We start from the raw sequence: 18428 nt of genomic DNA, 5'->3' as shown, positions 1-18428 counted from the left end.
TGTGGTCTATGCGGTATATGTCGGCAGTGGTAACAGCAACAAAAAAAAAGTTTCACCAACAGCACCTACAACCTACAACCTTCCACACGCGCGCGCGCGCGCAAATTTGCACGACCCCTTTGGACCGTGGCTCTCTCGGCTCAGATGCGCGTGCACCGCATCGCGCCACTTCCGCCAGAAAAATGCCCCCCTCGCCCCCTCTCTTTCGCTTCTAGTCTTCGTTCGTGCGGATGAATCGTCTCGGATCCAAGCTAAAAGCTTCCCCACCACTCATCTGTACGTCACAGCGTATCGATAATAATAACTATAAGCAACACCAACGTGTGATGCATCTTAAGCAAAGCATAAGCAAGCGGATATTGCAAAAGGGAAGGAAATGGGGTCCAAAATTTTGCACCAACCAAGATGACTAGACGAGGGTGCAAAACTGAGGCCAGAGTAGTAGTGACATGAGATTACTACTCCAAGTTCATGATCATCCCGCACACCCGCCCATCCTTCGTCGTATCGATCTAATGCTTGAGTCGAACACAGCCCCTCTCCCCCCAATGCACTTTTCGCTGCAATGCGTGCTAACGTCATGCGCGGAACTCATAGCCGTCATACCGGTATCTAGCCGGTCCGCCCGGAGACCCCACGAGAGCACGAGTGTTAACCTCTCCCGGCGGGGTGACCACGAATCGTTGTGTTGTGTTGTTGTCGTCATTGGCAAATCTCCCCCACGGGTGCTACTACTAGAGCCAGTCTAGACACTTGTGTGTGTGTTTGTGTGCTTGTGTCTCGCGGGGGTATTCAATATATATAAAAGGCTTGCCGGGTCGGTAGATAGAGCACAGTGAATCTACACACTCCTTTCCAAACGCTTCGCAGTTCTAACGCCAACAGGTTAGTATACACAGCACATACAGCAGCAGAGTGATAAGAAGCCGCTCATCGCAAGCTATCGCGCTTAGATTGAACTTCGCAGCGAGATCGCACTCGGTGATCGCATTGTGATAACGTTTCTTCGAAGCGCATACAAAGTGCCTAATCGGCTGCGTAATTGTTCGATCGCGTGTGAAACAAATACGTTATCGAGTTCGACCACGTTACAGTGCATTTTAAACCCATTATTCAAACCTCTACATCTCTCTTGCCCGGCACAGAACGATCAACCATGAAACTGTTCATCGTCGTTGCCCTGGCCCTGGTGGCCGCTGTCGCCGCCCAGGACAAGTACACCAGCAAGTACGATAACATCAATGTGGACGAGATCCTGAAGTCGGATCGGTTGTTCGGCAACTACTACAAGTGTCTGCTGGATCAGGGCCGCTGCACCCCGGACGGTAACGAGCTGAAGCGCATCCTGCCCGACGCCCTCCAGACGAACTGTGAAAAGTGCAGCGAGAAGCAGCGCGACGGTGCGATCAAGGTGATCAACTACCTGATCCAGAACCGCAAGGACCAGTGGGATGTGCTGCAGAAGAAGTTCGATCCGGAGAACAAGTACCTGGAGAAGTACCGCGGCCAGGCCCAGAAGGAGGGCATCAAGCTGGACTAAGGTGGAAACCCGGAAGTAACGCGGCCACAAGGATGGCGAACAGCGCTGCAGGCGCTTTCTATACATTTCTGCGCTTCCGACAGCAGGTACAGCGTGTGTGTCCTTTCTGTCTTCCTCTTCTTCTACACCATCCGGCTCCACAAGGACACACGATGGCCAGTGAAGCAAGGCAGCGGAGAGGGGACGTGCTGAAAACTGCTGAACTATTTCCCTCCCCACCCTCGTCTGGTACACACTCTGCTGATGTGGAGTTGTGCATGAAAGTTCCATGTTTTGCTGAACTTACTACCCTACAATGTGATATTGTTCGTTTGGTACGGTCATGCCGTACTGCTGTAAATGGCCATCATAGTGTTATTATGGTTTCTTCCTGTTTCCTTTCGGTTACTATTGTTATTACGTTATGTTTTATTCTATACATGTAATGGAAATTTTTGGCTCAACACCTGACGGAAATTCCATGAAAAACAAGAACAGGATACAGTCCTACAATAAATCCAATAAGCAACACTTTCTATACCAAACATACCACTGCTTGATGTTGTTGTTATCATTCCTGTTGCGCACTGTTGCATGAATACGCACGCACCGAAACCGATCTAGCCGCAAATACGAGCAATTAGTCGCGGCGGGGCAATAGTAGTAGTGGGTTTGGCCGACCACTACTGGCCGCATCGATCGATCGAAGGTGTGGAATCTAATTTATGCATCCGAAATGAAGGTTATTACGCGCCATGTTCGTTCTCTCCTCTCTGCCCTAGAGAGCGTGTGAAACGCACCACCCCGTCCGTTATGAACGGAACGTACCCAGCCCATGTCTGGCGGGAGGGCAGTGGGAGGGATGGTGGGGTAATTTGTTTGCTGTCTTTGAAGGAACTATCGGTACACCTTGTTGTGGCTCGTTGGTTCCGCGTATGGGGGTGACCCCTCTCTCGACCATTGATGATCGGGTCAGACCTGCATTAACCGGAAGCTGATCGAACGGACGTCAGCTAACGGTGGTGCCCTTTGCACTTGTATAGATCGTCGTAAGTGGAGAGCAAAACAAAAAACAAAAAATACAAACAAGAAATTTTAAACCGTACTCATTAACTATTCCGAACAACAATAACAAGAACGGTCACGATAAGTGCCACCGTTATGCCGCCCTCCCGCCCGCCCACTGCTTCTTGGAAACGTGATCACCATCGGTAAGCTGGCAATTACGTTTACTAATTGATACTGAGCTTTAAGCGGGTCGTGATTTTTTTCTCTAATTCCACCCAATCGATACCAAGTAGCTCCTCGTGCTATTATTCCGTGCTGTGTGCAATATGCGAAGTGATCTGTTTACTGGCAACGCCTTTCCGGCTGGGGAACACCCTACCGCGAGAGATTATAAGTAACGATCATCGGTTGAAATGTGTGAATAGAGAGGGGAAGGGGTTGGATGGGGTGGGGTGTCACATAACCGTTTCGTTAACGATCGCAGTTTGTAAACATTTGCCATGGGTTAAGCTGGCAAAGCAAATAATGCAAACTATTGACTAAACTCGGTGAGATAGAGAGCTCTTACGGCTGTGATTTCGCAGTGATTTGTTTACATACATATGCATACGATATCCACAACGAGAAATGCCGACATTACACGGGGCATGGGATCAACATTTTATCATTTTAACTAATAAATCAGCCAAACAAAGATTTCTTGCGTCTTGATGTAAGCGAATTGTGCATTTCCGCCATTCATTTCTTTTCCCGATGAGACAAATGCCAATTTTAACCACATTTCGCCAAAACATCCCCTAAATTGACCAACGGTTTTTGGTTTCACCCCCCATGGCGCGTTGTTTGATTCAAATGTGAAATGTTTCATTGAAAGCAAATGAAACACATCGTTCGTTTTTTCAAGCAAATTCTTTGTAAAGACTTTTGTCAACCAAACGTCAGTGCAGTGACAAACCCGCGACAGTTTGATTATTTCGGTGATACTTTTCTCTCGCGAAGCTATCACGATTTTTAACTAAAATTACGTATTTATGGCGTATTTCTAGAGTTATTTTACGCACCAAATCCACCCAATTGTATTCCCCCGTGCTGTGGCTCGAGTTTTGCAACGAACGGCACACAAATGATGGAACATGAGACACTCAATGTGCTGAGTCCGAAAGACGACTTGGAGGAAGGAGAAGTAAATTCATTGTTTCGTCTGGGGACCGTGCTTCCTGAATCAGGCTCTAACGGTTGCCGCTTTCCTTTATCTTCCTTTCGCCAGCTTTCGGAGAGCGACAGCGATGGCTACACGCCCCTGACCCGGCCAGAGGCGGCCAAGAGCGAATTTGCCTCCGCCTCCGTCAATGTGCCGCGCCAGATGGACATCGTTTCGGACGAGCATGACGACGACGAACTGCACCACGAGAAGAGCGACTCCGATGGAAGCTCGGATGAAAGTGGCAGTAACATTCGACTCGGCCCCATGAACTATCCCAAACGGATGGCCGGACATTCGCCTCGCACTGCACACAAGCGGCCGCTTCATGCGCATCCTCCGGCCGTCGCTGCTGCTACTGCTGCAGCTGCCGCCGCCGCCGCCGCTGCTAGTGGTGCCAACCCCAAACCCATGCCACACGGTACCGCCGCCCGAACAAAGAAGTATAACATATGGACGGAAAGCTTGCAAGAGGACACACTGATGGAAACGATGCGCGGTTGCGGTGTGACCGGGAGTGATATGCGAAACCGTGACGTCGAGTCGTACGACTACAAGCTGAGATTTCGGCTGCAAAGCGGCAATGCGTTCGAGCGCTTGAAGCGCCGCCAGTCCAATTCGGACGATTCCGATGGTTACACGGGTGGCGGGAAGCGTATGCGAACGGGTCACAACTCGTACCCGGAAGCGAGCGGTACGGAGCGGCGGGGAAGTATTAAGGATCGCATCGGCAAGCGAAACAACAGCACTGATAGCAATAGTGACGATTGTGCACAAAACGCTCCAAGGTAAGTGTCGAGCGCTTGTTGGCAGCTTGGGGGATGGCACGCAGTGTATCGGTGAAGTGGGTTAAGCTTAAGTCCGTGCAATATGAACGCAAATTATGCCCTAGATTTGATTGCAGGCACATACCGGATCTCGAGGTGGGGGAAAACTGTACCAATGAAAAGTTTGGCATAGAGCTGGCCGAAAAGCTGGAGGAAACGCACACGGAACTGATGGGTAAGGACATATGCTGCTGGATTCATATTTGACCGCAGTCACTGAATAAAGTGGTCTTTGTTTGTTATTTCAGTGCGAGTAGCTGAAACGCTCGGCCAGGAAATTCCAATGAAACTCTTCAAAGAGACACAGAAAATCGAAGCCGACGGTGGAATGCTCGTTATGGTAACATAAATCACTTCTTATCGATTAGGACATTTCGTTTCAATCATTCTATTCCCCATTGCAGAAAGGCTGGCGGCGGCGCACCCCGGGCGGTGTGTTTCTCTTTCTCCTGAAGCATTGCGAAGAGGTAGACGAGGAGGCCAAAAGGACAATCTTTCAGAGCGAGAAAAAAGCGAAGCAGAAAGAATGGAAGCTAACGAAAAGCATCAACCGGGACAAGAAGGTGGAGGAGCTGAAGAAAACGCTTAACCGCCAAGCGGCCAACGATGCTGAGCAAACTTCTTCCTCCCTGCCGATCATGGCACACCTGAAGGCGGAAACACACAGCACTCGTGAGTGAAGAGTACCTTGCACAAGCGTGCAACAGGAACAGCATAATACTAAATGTAATGCTTGCCTCTTTTCTCCTCTTTTCCAGTTTCAAACCCTCCCCCTTCCCCGGTGGGTGAGGAAAACTTTGAGGGCAACTCCGACTACGAAGCGCGCAACATCCACGTAAACGTCACCACCAGCCCGGACAAAACGCTGCTGCTGCACGGGCACGAAACGGACAAAGATTCGGACGTCGCTCCAGAGGACGCGTGCCGCATGCTGCCGGACGGTTCGACAGCGATGCGAAACTTGGCCAGCTACCAAGAGGACTGTCTCGATATTACGTGCGATGATATGGATCTCTTCTAGCGGCGCACGCCCGGGACGTGCCGTGGCCTACCGCATTACAATGAGTTTTTTTTTTCTGTTTTGCGAAATCACACATGTGCTAACGAACGACGAGGCGACGGCTTAACAGTGAATGGGATTCATAATGGGAAGAGAACTAAATCTTGAACTAAATGTAAATACTCGTACTTGAACTACACTAACCTTAAGCCTTCTAGTTACTCACATCAACACGCCAGAGATATTGTATAATTTAGATGCATTTATAGCGATTCATGTGTGCGATAATTTCGATCCCTTATGCTTGTTCGTTCTGATTATCCAGATCGTGCAACTGCTGCAGATTGCACTGCTCTATCAACCGGTTGATCAAATTGTTACTGTCCCCCTCAACACTGGCCTCTTCCGCCGCGGCGCCACCCTCCGACGATGGTGCCGCACCTTGGAAGAAGTTGCAGAAATCCTGCGGAAAGCCGTACACATTCCGCTTGATTGGCTGTACGCCACAGTCGTTGGGCAGATAGCGGAATTCGGGATCATCCTCCTCTTCGATCGTTGCCACCTGCGCTTCATCGTCCAGCTGGTCGTAATCGAACGCCAAGCTGTCGGAATGGCCCTTGCCGTACAGTGAAAAGTCCATAATGATGACATTATCCTTCGCTGGACGATACACGTCGAATACATCTGCAGAAAAAGAGACCGTTTGAGTAAAAGGAGTAAAACTGAAAAACCCGCTACACTTACAATCCTTCAACGGGAAGGTCTCCTTTATCTTCTCCTTGAACAGCGACACAATATCGTTCACGATGTCGCTTCGTTCGCGTGCAATGTGCTCGTGGTACGATGGCCAGTGCCGGGGGGAGATCGCCACGAGCGACCGATTGCGCACGAAGCAACGGAACTCCGACCCGGGATGGATGTCCCGCCACTTCTTCAGCACAACGTGATACCCGCTCCCATTCACCTCGGACCGTTCGCGGAAGTCTTCCTTGCAGAAGCTGGACGCTTTCAGCAGCTGATACACGTCCGTAATGTCGCGCACACAGAGCGACTGGCCGAGCGTGATCCACTGCGCATCCTTCGGGCAGTGCCAGTCGCTTTTCAGAAATGCATTCCCTCCCAGACTCTGTATCGCATCGGTCAGCAATTGGGAGAATTCCGGAAATGCAGGCTGCTCCTGGTCGTCATCCGCACCATCCTCGCCCTCACTATCCGTCCCATCGAACTGGTCGTCGAACGCGTTGTAGTGTGTGGTTTGAAATCCTTCCCCCGTGCTCACGTCGGTAAAGTTGGAGCACTCCTTCGGCAGAATTAGCATATCCTGGCGCAGATACGCCAGCACATCTTCCGGCACCGGAATAATGCACGATTTGATCGTATTTTTTCGAAACAGCTCGTACCAGTTCACATGCATGCAGGCCTGCTTTTCCAGCTCGATGTTGCGGATCAACATTGTTTTAATTTTTGTTTCAATAAATTTTAAATGCACTCACACGCACACACACCGCAGCGTAATTTTCCAAAGTGATGAAATGCGTACTGGAACTTGCAGCGACCAGAAAAAAGCAACGAAAAACGACGGCCCGTTTTTGTTTACCAATCAGCAGCAGCGGGCGACGACGCGCAGACCATTTGACAGCTGTCAAACGCAGTCGGGGCGACGTATTTCTACGAATTCACAAGCCATCCAACGTCGCTGCGAAAAAGTTGCATTATTTTGTAAACAAATCCACTACCGTGCACAAAGCAACCAAGCCAGCCAGTTGTTATCTACCCCAAGCGGGGTGTGAGAGACAGCAGCAGTGCAACTAATCGAATTATATCATCCCCTTACGGGCTCGCGGAAATGTGTGTCATTGTGCTTGTGCGGCAGGGAAATCCGTCTCTCTCAGTTTGGGTGAAAATGGCCGAGCCAACAGTGGCGGTCGGTCGATGGTGAAAATTAGCTCGCAACAGCAGGCCTGCTGCGATAAGAACGCTGCCCCCCTTGACGCCAATCAGCCATCAACAGTGAATTCTCCGCGAACAATCGAATTGTGTGCGTTCTGAAAATGGTCTGTGTTAACGCTTAAACGCGGCGGCCCGAAGAAGTGTCGAAGAGTGTTGTGCAGAAAGAAAGAAGAAAGAAACCTCAGCAGTGCATGCCACCACCAGGGGGAAGTGCGAAACCGCAGGACGGCAGAAGAATGTGCATTCACTGGCGTGTGTGGTTGCGGCCACTGCTCGTCGTACTGTACGTACTGTTCGTCATCATCGTCGTGCCGCTGCTGATTGCCGACTCGGTGAAGGATGGTTTCACCCGCAAAGGACAGCTGGTCCTGATCGGGGGACTGTTTGTGCTGTGCGCCATACCCATCTCGATATGGCAGATCGCCCAGCATACCATCCACTACACGCAGCCCCAGCTGCAGCGGCATATCATCAGGTAACGTGGCGGTGACGACGGTTTCTCCCAAACCCCGTTCGTTCGATACACTTATCAAAAACGGCAACACCAAGAGTCGTTTCAACTCAGGAAATGTTGCCGTACGGTGTAATCAAAACTACGGAAGCCATCGCACCGCTCAGGCCAAGCTTTCTCTCTTTAGGTCTTATCAAAAAACACACACACGCCTGTCCCGAAAAAAAAAACGTAGGCCGTGGTGTGGTACACATGAGTCATCGTATTTACATCCTCAACCAATCTGCTAAGTAATAACGGAGCAAACGATGGTTTAGTGGATTGCGATTAGAAGGCTCAGACGTTCGCTCGGTTGCAATAAAACCAGGTCGCGTCGTATCCGCCTTTGGTTGCTTTCCCAACAGCAGCAGCTTCAAACGAAACCGTTGAACCGTGAAACATAACACGAGAATGTGGAAACGGCGGAATGCTTAGCACAGGGCTGCACCATGAAACACCTAACAATTCAAATCAATGTCCATCCACTGCATCATAAATCAAATGATGTAATAGAAAATTAAAAGTATTTACCAGCTACGATTTATCACACCGCGTAGTGATTAGAATTCAATTTATTTTTCGTGCCTGTGAGCACGTTTTCGGGGTCTGGCTCAGTATTCCACGATCGTAAAACGCACTCTACAGTGCTCCCGAATGATTCATCGCCTCCCATGTCTTGTAGAAGTAGATGGCTGGAATAGGCGATCGCCCGTTATCATGGTAACCGCTCGGTCCGTATGTGCGGCACTTTTCTTGACCTTCGCAATCTTCACATCCTCGATTTGCAGGCTTGTCTAACAAAAAAGACGGCGGCTCATTATCGCTTAGTTGTTTTTAGCAGACAACCTTTTATGACACACTTTTTCATCATTCGGTTTGCTTGTTTCGTTTCAGGATCCTTTGGATGGTACCGATCTACGCACTAAATGCGGTATGTGTACTAAATACCCGCGCACTGTTGTGGCACTGTTTCACACTGTTTTTTCGTTTATTTTCGTTTTTAGCTTCTTTGCTTAATCTACCCTCGCAAATCGATCTACATGGACAGTATACGCGAGTGTTACGAAGCGTACGTCATCTACAACTTCATGAAGTATCTGCTAAACTATCTGAACCTCGAGATGGACCTAGAGCGGGCTCTAGAGTTTAACGCGCAAACGCATCACTTCATACCGTGCTGCTGTCTCTCGACCTGGCAGATGGGCCGCGAGTTTGTGCACAACTGCAAGCACGGTATACTGCAGTACACGGTCGTACGACCACTGACCACTGTCATTGCATGGTAATTGGGAGGGGGGGGGACTGAGGGCTCCCTTTTTGGCTCTTACTGACCGATTGCATTCGCTTCTTGTTGTAGCATCTGCCAGCTGAATCACGTGTACGGGGAGGGTCAGTTCCGGGCGTCGGTGGCATTCCCGTACCTGGTGTTCATCAACAACTGCTCCCAATCGATCGCCATGTACTGCCTGGCACTGTTCTATCGAGCGACTCGCAATGAGCTGCGTGCGATGAGACCGTTGCCAAAGTTTTTCTGCATCAAAGCGGTCATTTTCTTTTCCTTCTTGTAAGTGGCATCTTTCTAAAACATCGCCGCGTTCAATTTTAAAATGTCTTTTTTCTTCTGCACAGTCAAAGCGTCATCATCTACTTCCTTGTGTACTACGGCATCATCAAGGACATTTTCGACAGCAACACGTCGGAATTCGAATCCCAGCTGGAACTGTCGACGAAGCTGCAAAACTTTCTCATCTGCATCGAAATGTTTTTGGCCGCACTGGCCCACCACTACAGCTTCTCGCACCACCCGTACGTGCTGAACATTCCAGTAGGGCTGATCGCCAGGGGCAGCATCAACGGGAGCAGTGCGACGGGCGGTGGTGGTAACGGTGCTGCGGGCAACGGGTCCCAACCGTGGTACAGCGGCCTCCTGACCATGCTCGACATATCCGACGTGCGGCAGGACGTGTCGGAGCATCTGGGCGAGGTGGGCAGTTCGTTGAGCCGACGGTTTCGGGGCCGGGCGGTGTACGATATGGCTCCGGGCAGCAGTCGAACCTGTGATATGAACATTAGCGGCACGGAGCGTGAATTCCTGGTGCAGCAGGAAGGCGCCAACGGGTCAAACATCTTAGCCAGCCAGTGCTACCAGAGCGGCCTGTACTACAGTGCAACGGGCGCGTATCCCGGCGGACAGGCGAAAGCCTCCGGCAGTGGCACGATCGCACCACGCTACGGTGCACTTGACAGTGGCATCAGCATCGTACGACCGAAGGCGGAAAAGCTTGTCGAAACACCGAACGAGGGCGCGCCGCCGAAAGAGATTAACATTTTCAACCAATTCCCCTCGACGAAAGCGCTCAATCTAACGCTCAGCAAAACGCCCAGTTACGAAAATTTGATTTCGCTCAAAAGCGACACCGATCCGGCCACGACGTCACGGGGTGCTGGCGCCCGCAAAGCGAACGTAGCGAAGCAGCGAAGCTCGGGCGGCAGGCGACCACCACCGGACAATAGCAACAGTGAATCGAGCTCTTCCCAGCGGCAGATGCAGCGTTCGGAGAGCAATGGCAGCGATTGGCTCAGTACGCCCGACGACGAGCTGGGCATCGACGTGAAAGGGCTCAGTACGGACAATATTAACATTAACCCGGATAGCAATCGGAAAGCGTAAATTGGACGCGATTTTCGGAGCTCTTGCTTAACGTTCGATGATGTATCCTTGCATAATGCTCGCCATAGCAGTATTTGGTGTGTGAGCGCTTTGCTTTGTAGTTTAGACGAGACGAACAAAATGCCTTGTGGCGAGGTGTGATAGAACATGGCCGCATCCGCGCACGCATCCCGATATCACGGAGAATGATCAATTGCGCCCATAATCTCTCGCGGTTCATGCTTAGTGCCCGTTGTGGAAGGATTGCTCCTTTTTTTTCTTTTGTAAAAATCTCAAAACAGACTGTGCATTCATTCTTTACTCGTACTCGTATATCGTATCTGTGGTATCATTACAGGGGTTTTCAGGAGTTCTCATAACTGTTCAACACTTAACTGACTCTTTCTTATGAGAAATGAACTTAATGTAATGGGAGTTGGACTATATATCCCCCTTGTTTTGACAAATCCAACCGGAATTTCCAATGAGCCTAACCAAAACGGGTGCCATAGAGTCCAATTTCCAACATATGAAGTTCACTTCCCATAAGAAAGGGTCAGGGAAGTGTCTCACAAACATTAGAACCCCTGGAAAACCCTGTAAAGCGAAAATTCCTTTCCACAATTCCGCACACCCAGTTCTGTGTGCCGAGCGAAACCTGAACACCGTACATCGGCCACGGGGCCGTGTGGCTTCGGTGTATGTGGCAATAATTATTTAGGCTAACTAACCCCCTCTCCAATCCCCCCCTCCCCCCCACAGTCAAACTGATATTATATATAACCAAAATGTAACTAATTTCTTTCGAAATGTGTAGGCTTTATATTGAGATTTTGGGCCCCCGGCGCACGAAATCGTCCAACGGAAAATCGTAAATAAATTATACAGAAAAGCAAGCAACGCAAATGCTTATTATATACCACATTGTAACTATATTTTCGCATTCTAGCTGTTAATTACACTTAATTTACCTTATCGATAAGCTTTAGCAGGCATGCTGCTTCTTGAGCGCCTGAACGACTCGTCGCAGCGCATTGTACGTGTTGATGCGGCTGCCGATGCCCAGCTCGAACACCGCCGCCAGTATCTGGGGCGTGTGCTCCTGCAGGCACAGCGTGTACTCCGTCGTCTTGTCCAGCGCACTGTGCACCACCGTCACGTCCTCATGGTTCAGGCACTGCACGAACGCCGTCAGTGCCGTCCCGTTCGAGCTAACACTGCCCGGGTTTTGCTTCAGCCAGCGTGTCACCAGATTGTGGGCCATCTGGCGCGTCGTCGGGGATGGATGCTGCACGAACCGGATCACATCGTCGAAGATGTCCTCGAGCAGGGCGGGCCGCTTCACGGACAGTGCGTCCAGCTCCATTAGTGGGATGGAAATTTCATCGATATCTCGCGACCGCAGCACTGCCACCAGCTCCGTCCAGTGCGTGGGCAGCAAGTCGTTCCGGATGGCGGGCGCAAGCATGAGTCCCACTGCTGCATTGCTACCGGGCGGTTTTCCACCGGACGTTTCCCCTCCATCGACTATCGCACGACTATCGCTCATCGATCCTTCGTACGTTGCTGCGCTCGCTGCCAGCTGATCGAGGTCGGCCAGAATGCCTCCCCCGGAGGAGTGCTTCCGCATCGAGGCGCCGCCCGTCGTGTGCCGTAGCATCGAAAGCCCCTGCACCAGTTGCTGCAGCGCGTGCAGATCAAAGTGCTGATGGGCGAGATCGATCAGAACGTCGCTGTACTGCTCCACGAAAGCGATCGCCGTCGCCGGATTGGCCCCGATGTACGCCTGCAGGAACTCCACGAACCGGTAGATGAGGGTGTAGCTTTCCTTAAACGTACCGTGATGTTTCAGCAGCTGGAAGAAGCAATCCAACCCGTTCTGCAGCCCCTCCCGGTAGCAGTCCCGGTAGACGAGCGGTGCCAGCAGCTCCAAAATGCCCATCACCTGATGGAACAGGTGGAAGTGATACTCCGACCGCAGCACGTGCAAATCCATGTGCGCCCGGCCCTGCAGCAGTGCCGACAGTACGGACAGCTGGCGCAGCAGCAGCGTCGGGTGTGATGCGGCCAGCTTCCGCACGATCAGCTCCATCTCGGCGGACATCGTTTGGAAGTCGCGCGGATTGTTCAGCGACGCGATGGTCGTGACGATGTAGTACGTAAACTTGTCCGCCACACATCCGCCGGGCTCGTTGCGCATGTCGGACTGATACAGGTCCGAACCGACGGTCGGCAGGATGAACTTCATCGGGGGCAGGTTTAGGTAGAGTTGTTTCAAAAACAGTTTACCCACCGAAGTGCGCTCTAATGGGGTGTGGCGGGACGTGCCCTCCCGTCGTTCGTACTCTTGCACGTACGCCACCATTGCCGGTAGCATCGCAAACTTGCCCGGCAGACACTGCAGCAGCAGCTTCACGCGTTGGCTCAAGCGTCGAACTGGACCGTCGTTGGATTGGGCGCTTTGCTCCTCCGCCAGTATGTAATCGATAAAGGTGCACGATTGTGGCGCGGTGAGCGTTACAATGTACTCGATCTGTTCATGCTTCGGGACGGCCTTATCGCGACCCTGCCAGAGGCGAGGATTGCGCGTGAGTGTGTCGATAAAGTCCAGCACCGAGGTAGGATCGTACTCTGCATTGAACGATCCCATCAGTAAATCCACCGTTTGGTAGAGTGTTGCCCAGCTCGCCTGATGCGACATGAGGGACAGAAGATACGGGCGCGAGTTTGAAAGACTCCGGCTAAAGAGTAACTCCATCTGCTGCTCCTTGTTGACGCGTATCAGCTCCGAGTCCGCATCGGCCACCCAATCCACCAGCAGACCGCACTTGTTACCACCCTCCAGCTCTCTTTCGCCGTCCACCACATCCCGCTTGATTCCGTTGCCCTTCAGCATGGTGGAAGCGACACTGATCAACCCTTCGCGGCTCGTACGCCACAGCTGCTGCATGCCTTTCCGCTCCACATCGGCACTGCGCGTCGTCGAGAGCACTTGCAACAAATCGCTTCCGAATGCAGCACTGCTGCTACCTCCCACCGATGCATCCTGCTTCCCTCCTGCTCCGGCACCGTTCGCCACACCGCCCGATTCTTTCTGCGCGTGACGAATCAGCTGAGCCCGCTTGCTCACCAGCACCTCCAGCAGTACCGTGTTCGAGGCCGGATTCACACAGCGAATGATCTCATCCAGCACGTGCAGCAGATAGTTGAGGTTTTCGAACTTTTCCAGCGGCGTTTCGAGCAACGCCCGGAAGAAGCACACGATCTGCGAGTTCTGCACCAGCCCCTTGATCAAGCCCTGGCCCTGCTGGCTCTTCAGCAGGCGGCCCAGATAAGCGATCGATTTGTTGGCAGCGTATTCCTGCGACTTGGAGGCGGAGTTCATCAACCGTTGGATCAGTTTGCGATACTTGGCCATGGCGGGGCGGTTAAACTTCAGCGCACAGGAAAGCACCAACTCGACCGCTTCCTCGATCTCTTTCGTCTTCGAGCCGGAAGCTGGTCGCGCATCGGACGACACCGAGCGACGTCCGTCGGTGGAAGAGTTTGACGCAGGCAGCAGCTCAATACGGTACGCTTCCATCACGCTGCCTTCCGCCGATGTCCCCCGGGAGGGTTTCACGTCCTTCTCGTCATCGATCGACATCTTTTGCTCGCCACCGGCCGCCAACTGTTGCGGTAGCAGCTCGAGCGCTTCCACCGAGATGTGGCCATTCTTGGCACCCCGTGCCTGCTGTATCTCGATCAGCTGCGCAAGGTAGCTCTTGTTGAGGATGGCGGCATTAACCGCTTCGTACTGCACGATCACGGCACGATCGAGCAGAGCCAACAGCTTCGACATCGAGCTGATCGGTGTGCCAAAGTTCTGCACGAACAGCACAATCTGATCGGGCGTCAGTCCCTGCAGGGCGGCATCAACCAGTCGCTCGACGTTGCTGCGGATCATCTTCAGCTTCAGCCAGTCGGGAAGGATACAGACCGGCTCGGAACCGTCCACCGTGAAGGCTTGCGGCGGGGGTGCTCCCTCCGGGAACCAATAGTCCAGTATTTGACCCGCCACGGAAATAAAAGAAGAGTGCGTGAGAAGAATCACGAACGCTTGAATGATGTTCAGATGGATGTGACACTGGCTCTCGTCGGCAAACTGTACCAGCAGCAGGTCCGGATACTCGGTGAACGCGTGCGGTATCACCTTCGCATCGCGCAGCTTGATCAGAAAGTTGTTAAACATCACGAACAGACAGTTGAGCGTCTGTATCCGCTGCTCGCTCGGGTCCGCCAGCGTCGGTATAATGTTCGCAAACACGGTCGTCCGCTCCACGATCAGATGCGACATGTCCATCACGTGCTCGAGCATCGCTTCCTCTCCGTCCATTGCGCTGTGCGCGGCCACGAACTGAATGTACACCATCACCAGCTCGGGGATGTTCTCCACCTGGCAGGCGGCCCGCAGCTGCACGATCACGCTCGGCCGCACGTACGGGAAGTGCGGTATCATGGGCAGGTAGCGCAGCAGCCAGTCGCCATTGTTCGCCTCGATCGGGACGGTCGCGCCCGGATCGTGCTCCTCCTGGAACACCTTCAGCAGCAACTTCAGTCCCCGAATGGCGGACTGGCGCGATGCGCTCGAAAACGAAGACAAACGGCGCAGGAAGTACTCCAGCACCTCGCCGATCATCATCTGATGCTCGCCCGTTTCATCCTGCAGGACGCGCTGCAGGTAGAGAAGCAGTTCCGCCTCCCGGCTTGCCTCCACAATGACCGAGCCGGAGTTGGCAAGCAAAAACTCGCACAAACACTGCACTGGGAGGTGATTGAAGTCACCCTCGGAGTTTTGTACCAAATCCGCCAACCACGGCATCGACTGGGACGTTCCCTGGCGCTGGATGATCTCGAGCAGCAGGTCCGGCTTACGGCTGCGACACAGCAGATGGCCCAACCGGTGGCTTACGTTGAGCTGCTGTATCTGGTCCAGCACAGGGTTCGGCGGACGGCGTGCCACACCCCGCGGGTCCATCAGTATCAGCTGCGACAGCAGCAAGCTGTTTTGCTCCGTGATCGGGTTCGAGGCGAGATGGTTCTCAAACTCCAGTATCTGCGCCTTCTCGAGCGTTGCCACCGCCAGCTCTTCTTCGCTCGGTTTCGGCGGCCCAATCTGGTTGGTGATGCACATTTCCATCAGGAGGCGCAACATCGGGTACTGCTCCCAGCAGAACGACCCGAACGAGGAGGGATTGTGCGCCGAGATGAGCAGCAGAATGATCCACGTTTTCCAGTACAGCGATGAGATGGCCAGATTGGGCGGCTCGTAGTTCGACGGCAGCACGATATTGTCCGGATGGTGGTACTCGGACATCTTGAACAGCAGCTCGATGATCTTCAGATCCGTTATCTCCAGCGGCGGATAGTCCATGTGGCGCAGTGATCCCGCCCTGCGCACCAGCTGCTCCGTAATCTCCATCGTGTCCTGTATCGAGAAGGGAATCTCCTTCTCAATGCCTATCAGCAGTATGCACAGCATCAGGTTCTCCTGCAGCGGAATCTCGGACACCATGCGGAGTAGCGGCGCTCGCTCCGGTTCCGGCGGCCATTGGTCACCTTTAGCGTACGCTTCGGGCGAATCCAGCAGCAGTAGCTTGTGCAGGGCGGCTTTGTAATCGTTCGCGGAAATTGGTTTGTAAACGCGCGGCACCACATCCTTCATCCAGGCCAGTGCTTGATCCTGTATGATCGATTGCTGTTGATAGAACGCGCTCAGTGCGCTTGAGCCTTTCGTCTCGCGGCCACTGCGGATCGACACGTTCGCTTCCCGGATCTGGGGCGACACGGAAAGGAACATGCACAGACACACGAGATCAACGATCGAGTGGAAGATCCGATCGCGAAACTCCGAGCTCGCAATCTGCGGGGTTAGGTCCGCCCGGTTCTGTAGCAGCATCTTGCAAAACACGGTCAAATTGATGTCGTAGCGAAGCATTTTGACGAGCTCGCGAAGGAAGAAGCGCAAAGTGCGCAACACATCTTCCCGCTGCAGCAGAAACTCCTGATAGATCTCCGCCAGGTTGGCGGCCGATTCGGTCGGCTTGGTCTGGAACATCATCGCCAGCATGCCCATGTTGTTGGGGTTGCGCGCATTGGACAGCTCGTTCTGCACGACGTACTTCAGCAGCGGAGTCAGAATTTCCGGCTGACAGTTGATCATTTCCTTCAGCCCGATCATAAAGATGTTGATCAGCGGTTTCGACTTCAGCCGCACCTTGGCCAGATTCGACAGCACCTCGTGCTCCTTCGGGCTCTGGCCGGTCACGTTGTAGCACAGAAACGTTAGCAGCTCCTGTACCGGCTTCACCAGCTTGCCGTTGTGAATCCACATTTCGAGCCTCGGAACGACGAACGCCCTCACCTCCAGTATGCCGCACGTCAGCGACAGAAAGCGTAGAAAGTTTTTCGTCGAACAGTCGGGCCCCTGGCGTCGGTTCAGCTGATCCTTCACCGCGTCCATTACCATGCGCTCGAGCTGTTCGCGCATGTGCGCAAAGCGTGGCGGGTTTGCGTCCGGATCTTTGCCCAGCGCATCGCCAAACATGCCACTGTCCGTGGAGTGCTCGTCATCCGGTAGCGTGCCGTCCCGTGTCGTCGGATTCAGCGTACTCAGCTCCGGCTGCAGCATCCACTTCGGGGGAATCTTTGTGCCGAACGCCGCCACAATATTGTCCGTGAACGGTGCACACTCCTCGTAGTCCACCCACACACGGTCATTGATCGCGTCGTCAATGTACGTGCGGATGAAGCTTTCCGGCCACTGTTTCTTGTCGCTGTAGCCTCGCGCGAGCAGATTGCACGCCAAAATGTGCATCGTCGGGTTGTTGCGGCCCTTGAACGCGTTCCCGCCGCTGTCCCGCTTGAGCACGGCGATCAGGGCCGATGTGATCGTTTCGTTGCAGAACAGATGCGGCCGCAGTCGGGCCAAATACGACAGCGAAAGCGATAGAACGGATTCCGATTTCGATTTGGGCGATATGAGCAGCTTTATCGCTCCGCAGATGTACCCCACCACGCTGTCACTGTCCTGCTGCTCGATGGCCGACAGCACGGTTGAGGCCAGATCCACCGATTCACACTCCATCGCACACTGCTCCCAGTACTCCAGTATGCTGCTGGAGCTGGAACTGTCCCCGCCGGAGGAGATTTTGCTCGTACCGACACCTGACACACCGGCCAGCCCGGAGCTGCTGCCACCCACCATCGACGCACTCGCGCCGGAAGCAAGCTTGATCTTTTTTGCCGACGCCGGACCACTGCCACTGCCCATGGCCAACGAGGAGGTGGCTTCCCGCTTGCGGTCCGACACGACACCCCCCACGACGACCCGAGACTTTGCATCGTCACCTCGCGAACCACCGACGGATGATTTCGACCCAAGTGCGTACAGCTCCGCCTGGGGGTGGCTTAGCTGTTGCTTCTTGGTGGACCGAATGCCCGGTCCCGATTTGCCCCGATCCATCGAGGGAACGTCCGATAGGGAAAAGGCGGAGGAAAATTTGTCACTCGACCTTTCGCCCGGTGTGTTTTTGCCGGGGGAAGGTTCAATAGACGCTCAATCAGCAGTGAATAATGGTTGTTTTAATAAAATTCCGCCTCGATTTTCTTTTCCAAACACGCAAATAAAATGAAAAACGTCACGACATCTTCCAGGCAAACGCTTCTTCTTCTTCCACCGCACAATTGACGTGCGCTTGACGTTTGCTAGCGCAAAGAAACGTAAACAAACGGTTTCCGCAGG

At 53.0% G+C, this 18428-nt stretch overlaps 5 protein-coding genes across 6 annotated transcripts in view; 3 read left to right on the top strand and 2 right to left on the bottom strand.

Annotated features, from left to right (window-relative positions):
• The first annotated feature begins 923 nt into the window (after window positions 1–923).
• LOC120955667 (ejaculatory bulb-specific protein 3-like) overlaps window positions 924–18428 on the top strand; it is a 322541-nt gene continuing 305036 nt past the window's right edge. The window contains exon 1 of the mRNA XM_049608615.1: window positions 924–1555. Within this exon, the coding sequence (XP_049464572.1) occupies window positions 1157–1540 (384 nt within the window). The 5' untranslated portion in view covers window positions 924–1156 and the 3' untranslated portion in view covers window positions 1541–1555. The remainder of the gene's footprint in view (window positions 1556–18428) is intronic.
• Window positions 3468–5758, top strand: LOC120955663 (phosphorylated adapter RNA export protein). 2 transcript variants are annotated; one of them, XM_040376738.2, is made up of 7 exons: window positions 3468–3504; window positions 3574–3710; window positions 3795–4516; window positions 4621–4730; window positions 4804–4895; window positions 4960–5227; window positions 5314–5758. In XM_040376738.2, exons 2-7 carry the CDS (start codon window positions 3651–3653, stop codon window positions 5574–5576), a joined length of 1515 nt encoding a protein of 504 aa, XP_040232672.2. In that variant the 5' UTR covers window positions 3468–3504; window positions 3574–3650; the 3' UTR covers window positions 5577–5758. The 2 variants fall into 2 exon arrangements, with proteins under 2 accessions (XP_040232672.2, XP_049464557.1); XM_049608600.1 differs by having other exon boundaries at window positions 3468–3710; window positions 4633–4730.
• On the bottom strand, window positions 5798–7143 carry LOC120955665 (cell division cycle protein 123 homolog). The gene is made up of 2 exons (XM_040376742.2): window positions 6300–7143; window positions 5798–6239 (listed from the first exon to the last, which is right to left on the bottom strand). The coding sequence occupies exons 1-2, from the start codon at window positions 7006–7008 to the stop codon at window positions 5854–5856; spliced, it is 1095 nt and encodes a 364-aa protein (XP_040232676.2). The 5' UTR covers window positions 7009–7143; the 3' UTR covers window positions 5798–5853.
• LOC120955662 (transmembrane protein 184C) lies at window positions 7227–10986 on the top strand. The gene is made up of 5 exons (XM_040376737.2): window positions 7227–7980; window positions 8890–8926; window positions 9000–9277; window positions 9353–9559; window positions 9625–10986. The coding sequence occupies exons 1-5, from the start codon at window positions 7697–7699 to the stop codon at window positions 10664–10666; spliced, it is 1848 nt and encodes a 615-aa protein (XP_040232671.2). The 5' UTR covers window positions 7227–7696; the 3' UTR covers window positions 10667–10986.
• LOC120955659 (integrator complex subunit 1) lies at window positions 11555–18369 on the bottom strand. The gene has a single exon (XM_040376724.2). The coding sequence runs from the start codon at window positions 18147–18149 to the stop codon at window positions 11631–11633; it is 6519 nt and encodes a 2172-aa protein (XP_040232658.2). The 5' UTR covers window positions 18150–18369; the 3' UTR covers window positions 11555–11630.

The sequence above is a fragment of the Anopheles coluzzii genome, chromosome 3 (genome assembly GCF_943734685.1).
Source record: "Anopheles coluzzii chromosome 3, AcolN3, whole genome shotgun sequence".
In the NCBI taxonomy this organism is placed as follows: Eukaryota; Metazoa; Arthropoda; class Insecta; order Diptera; family Culicidae; genus Anopheles; species Anopheles coluzzii.
This window is presented reverse-complemented; position numbering and strand designations above follow the sequence as displayed.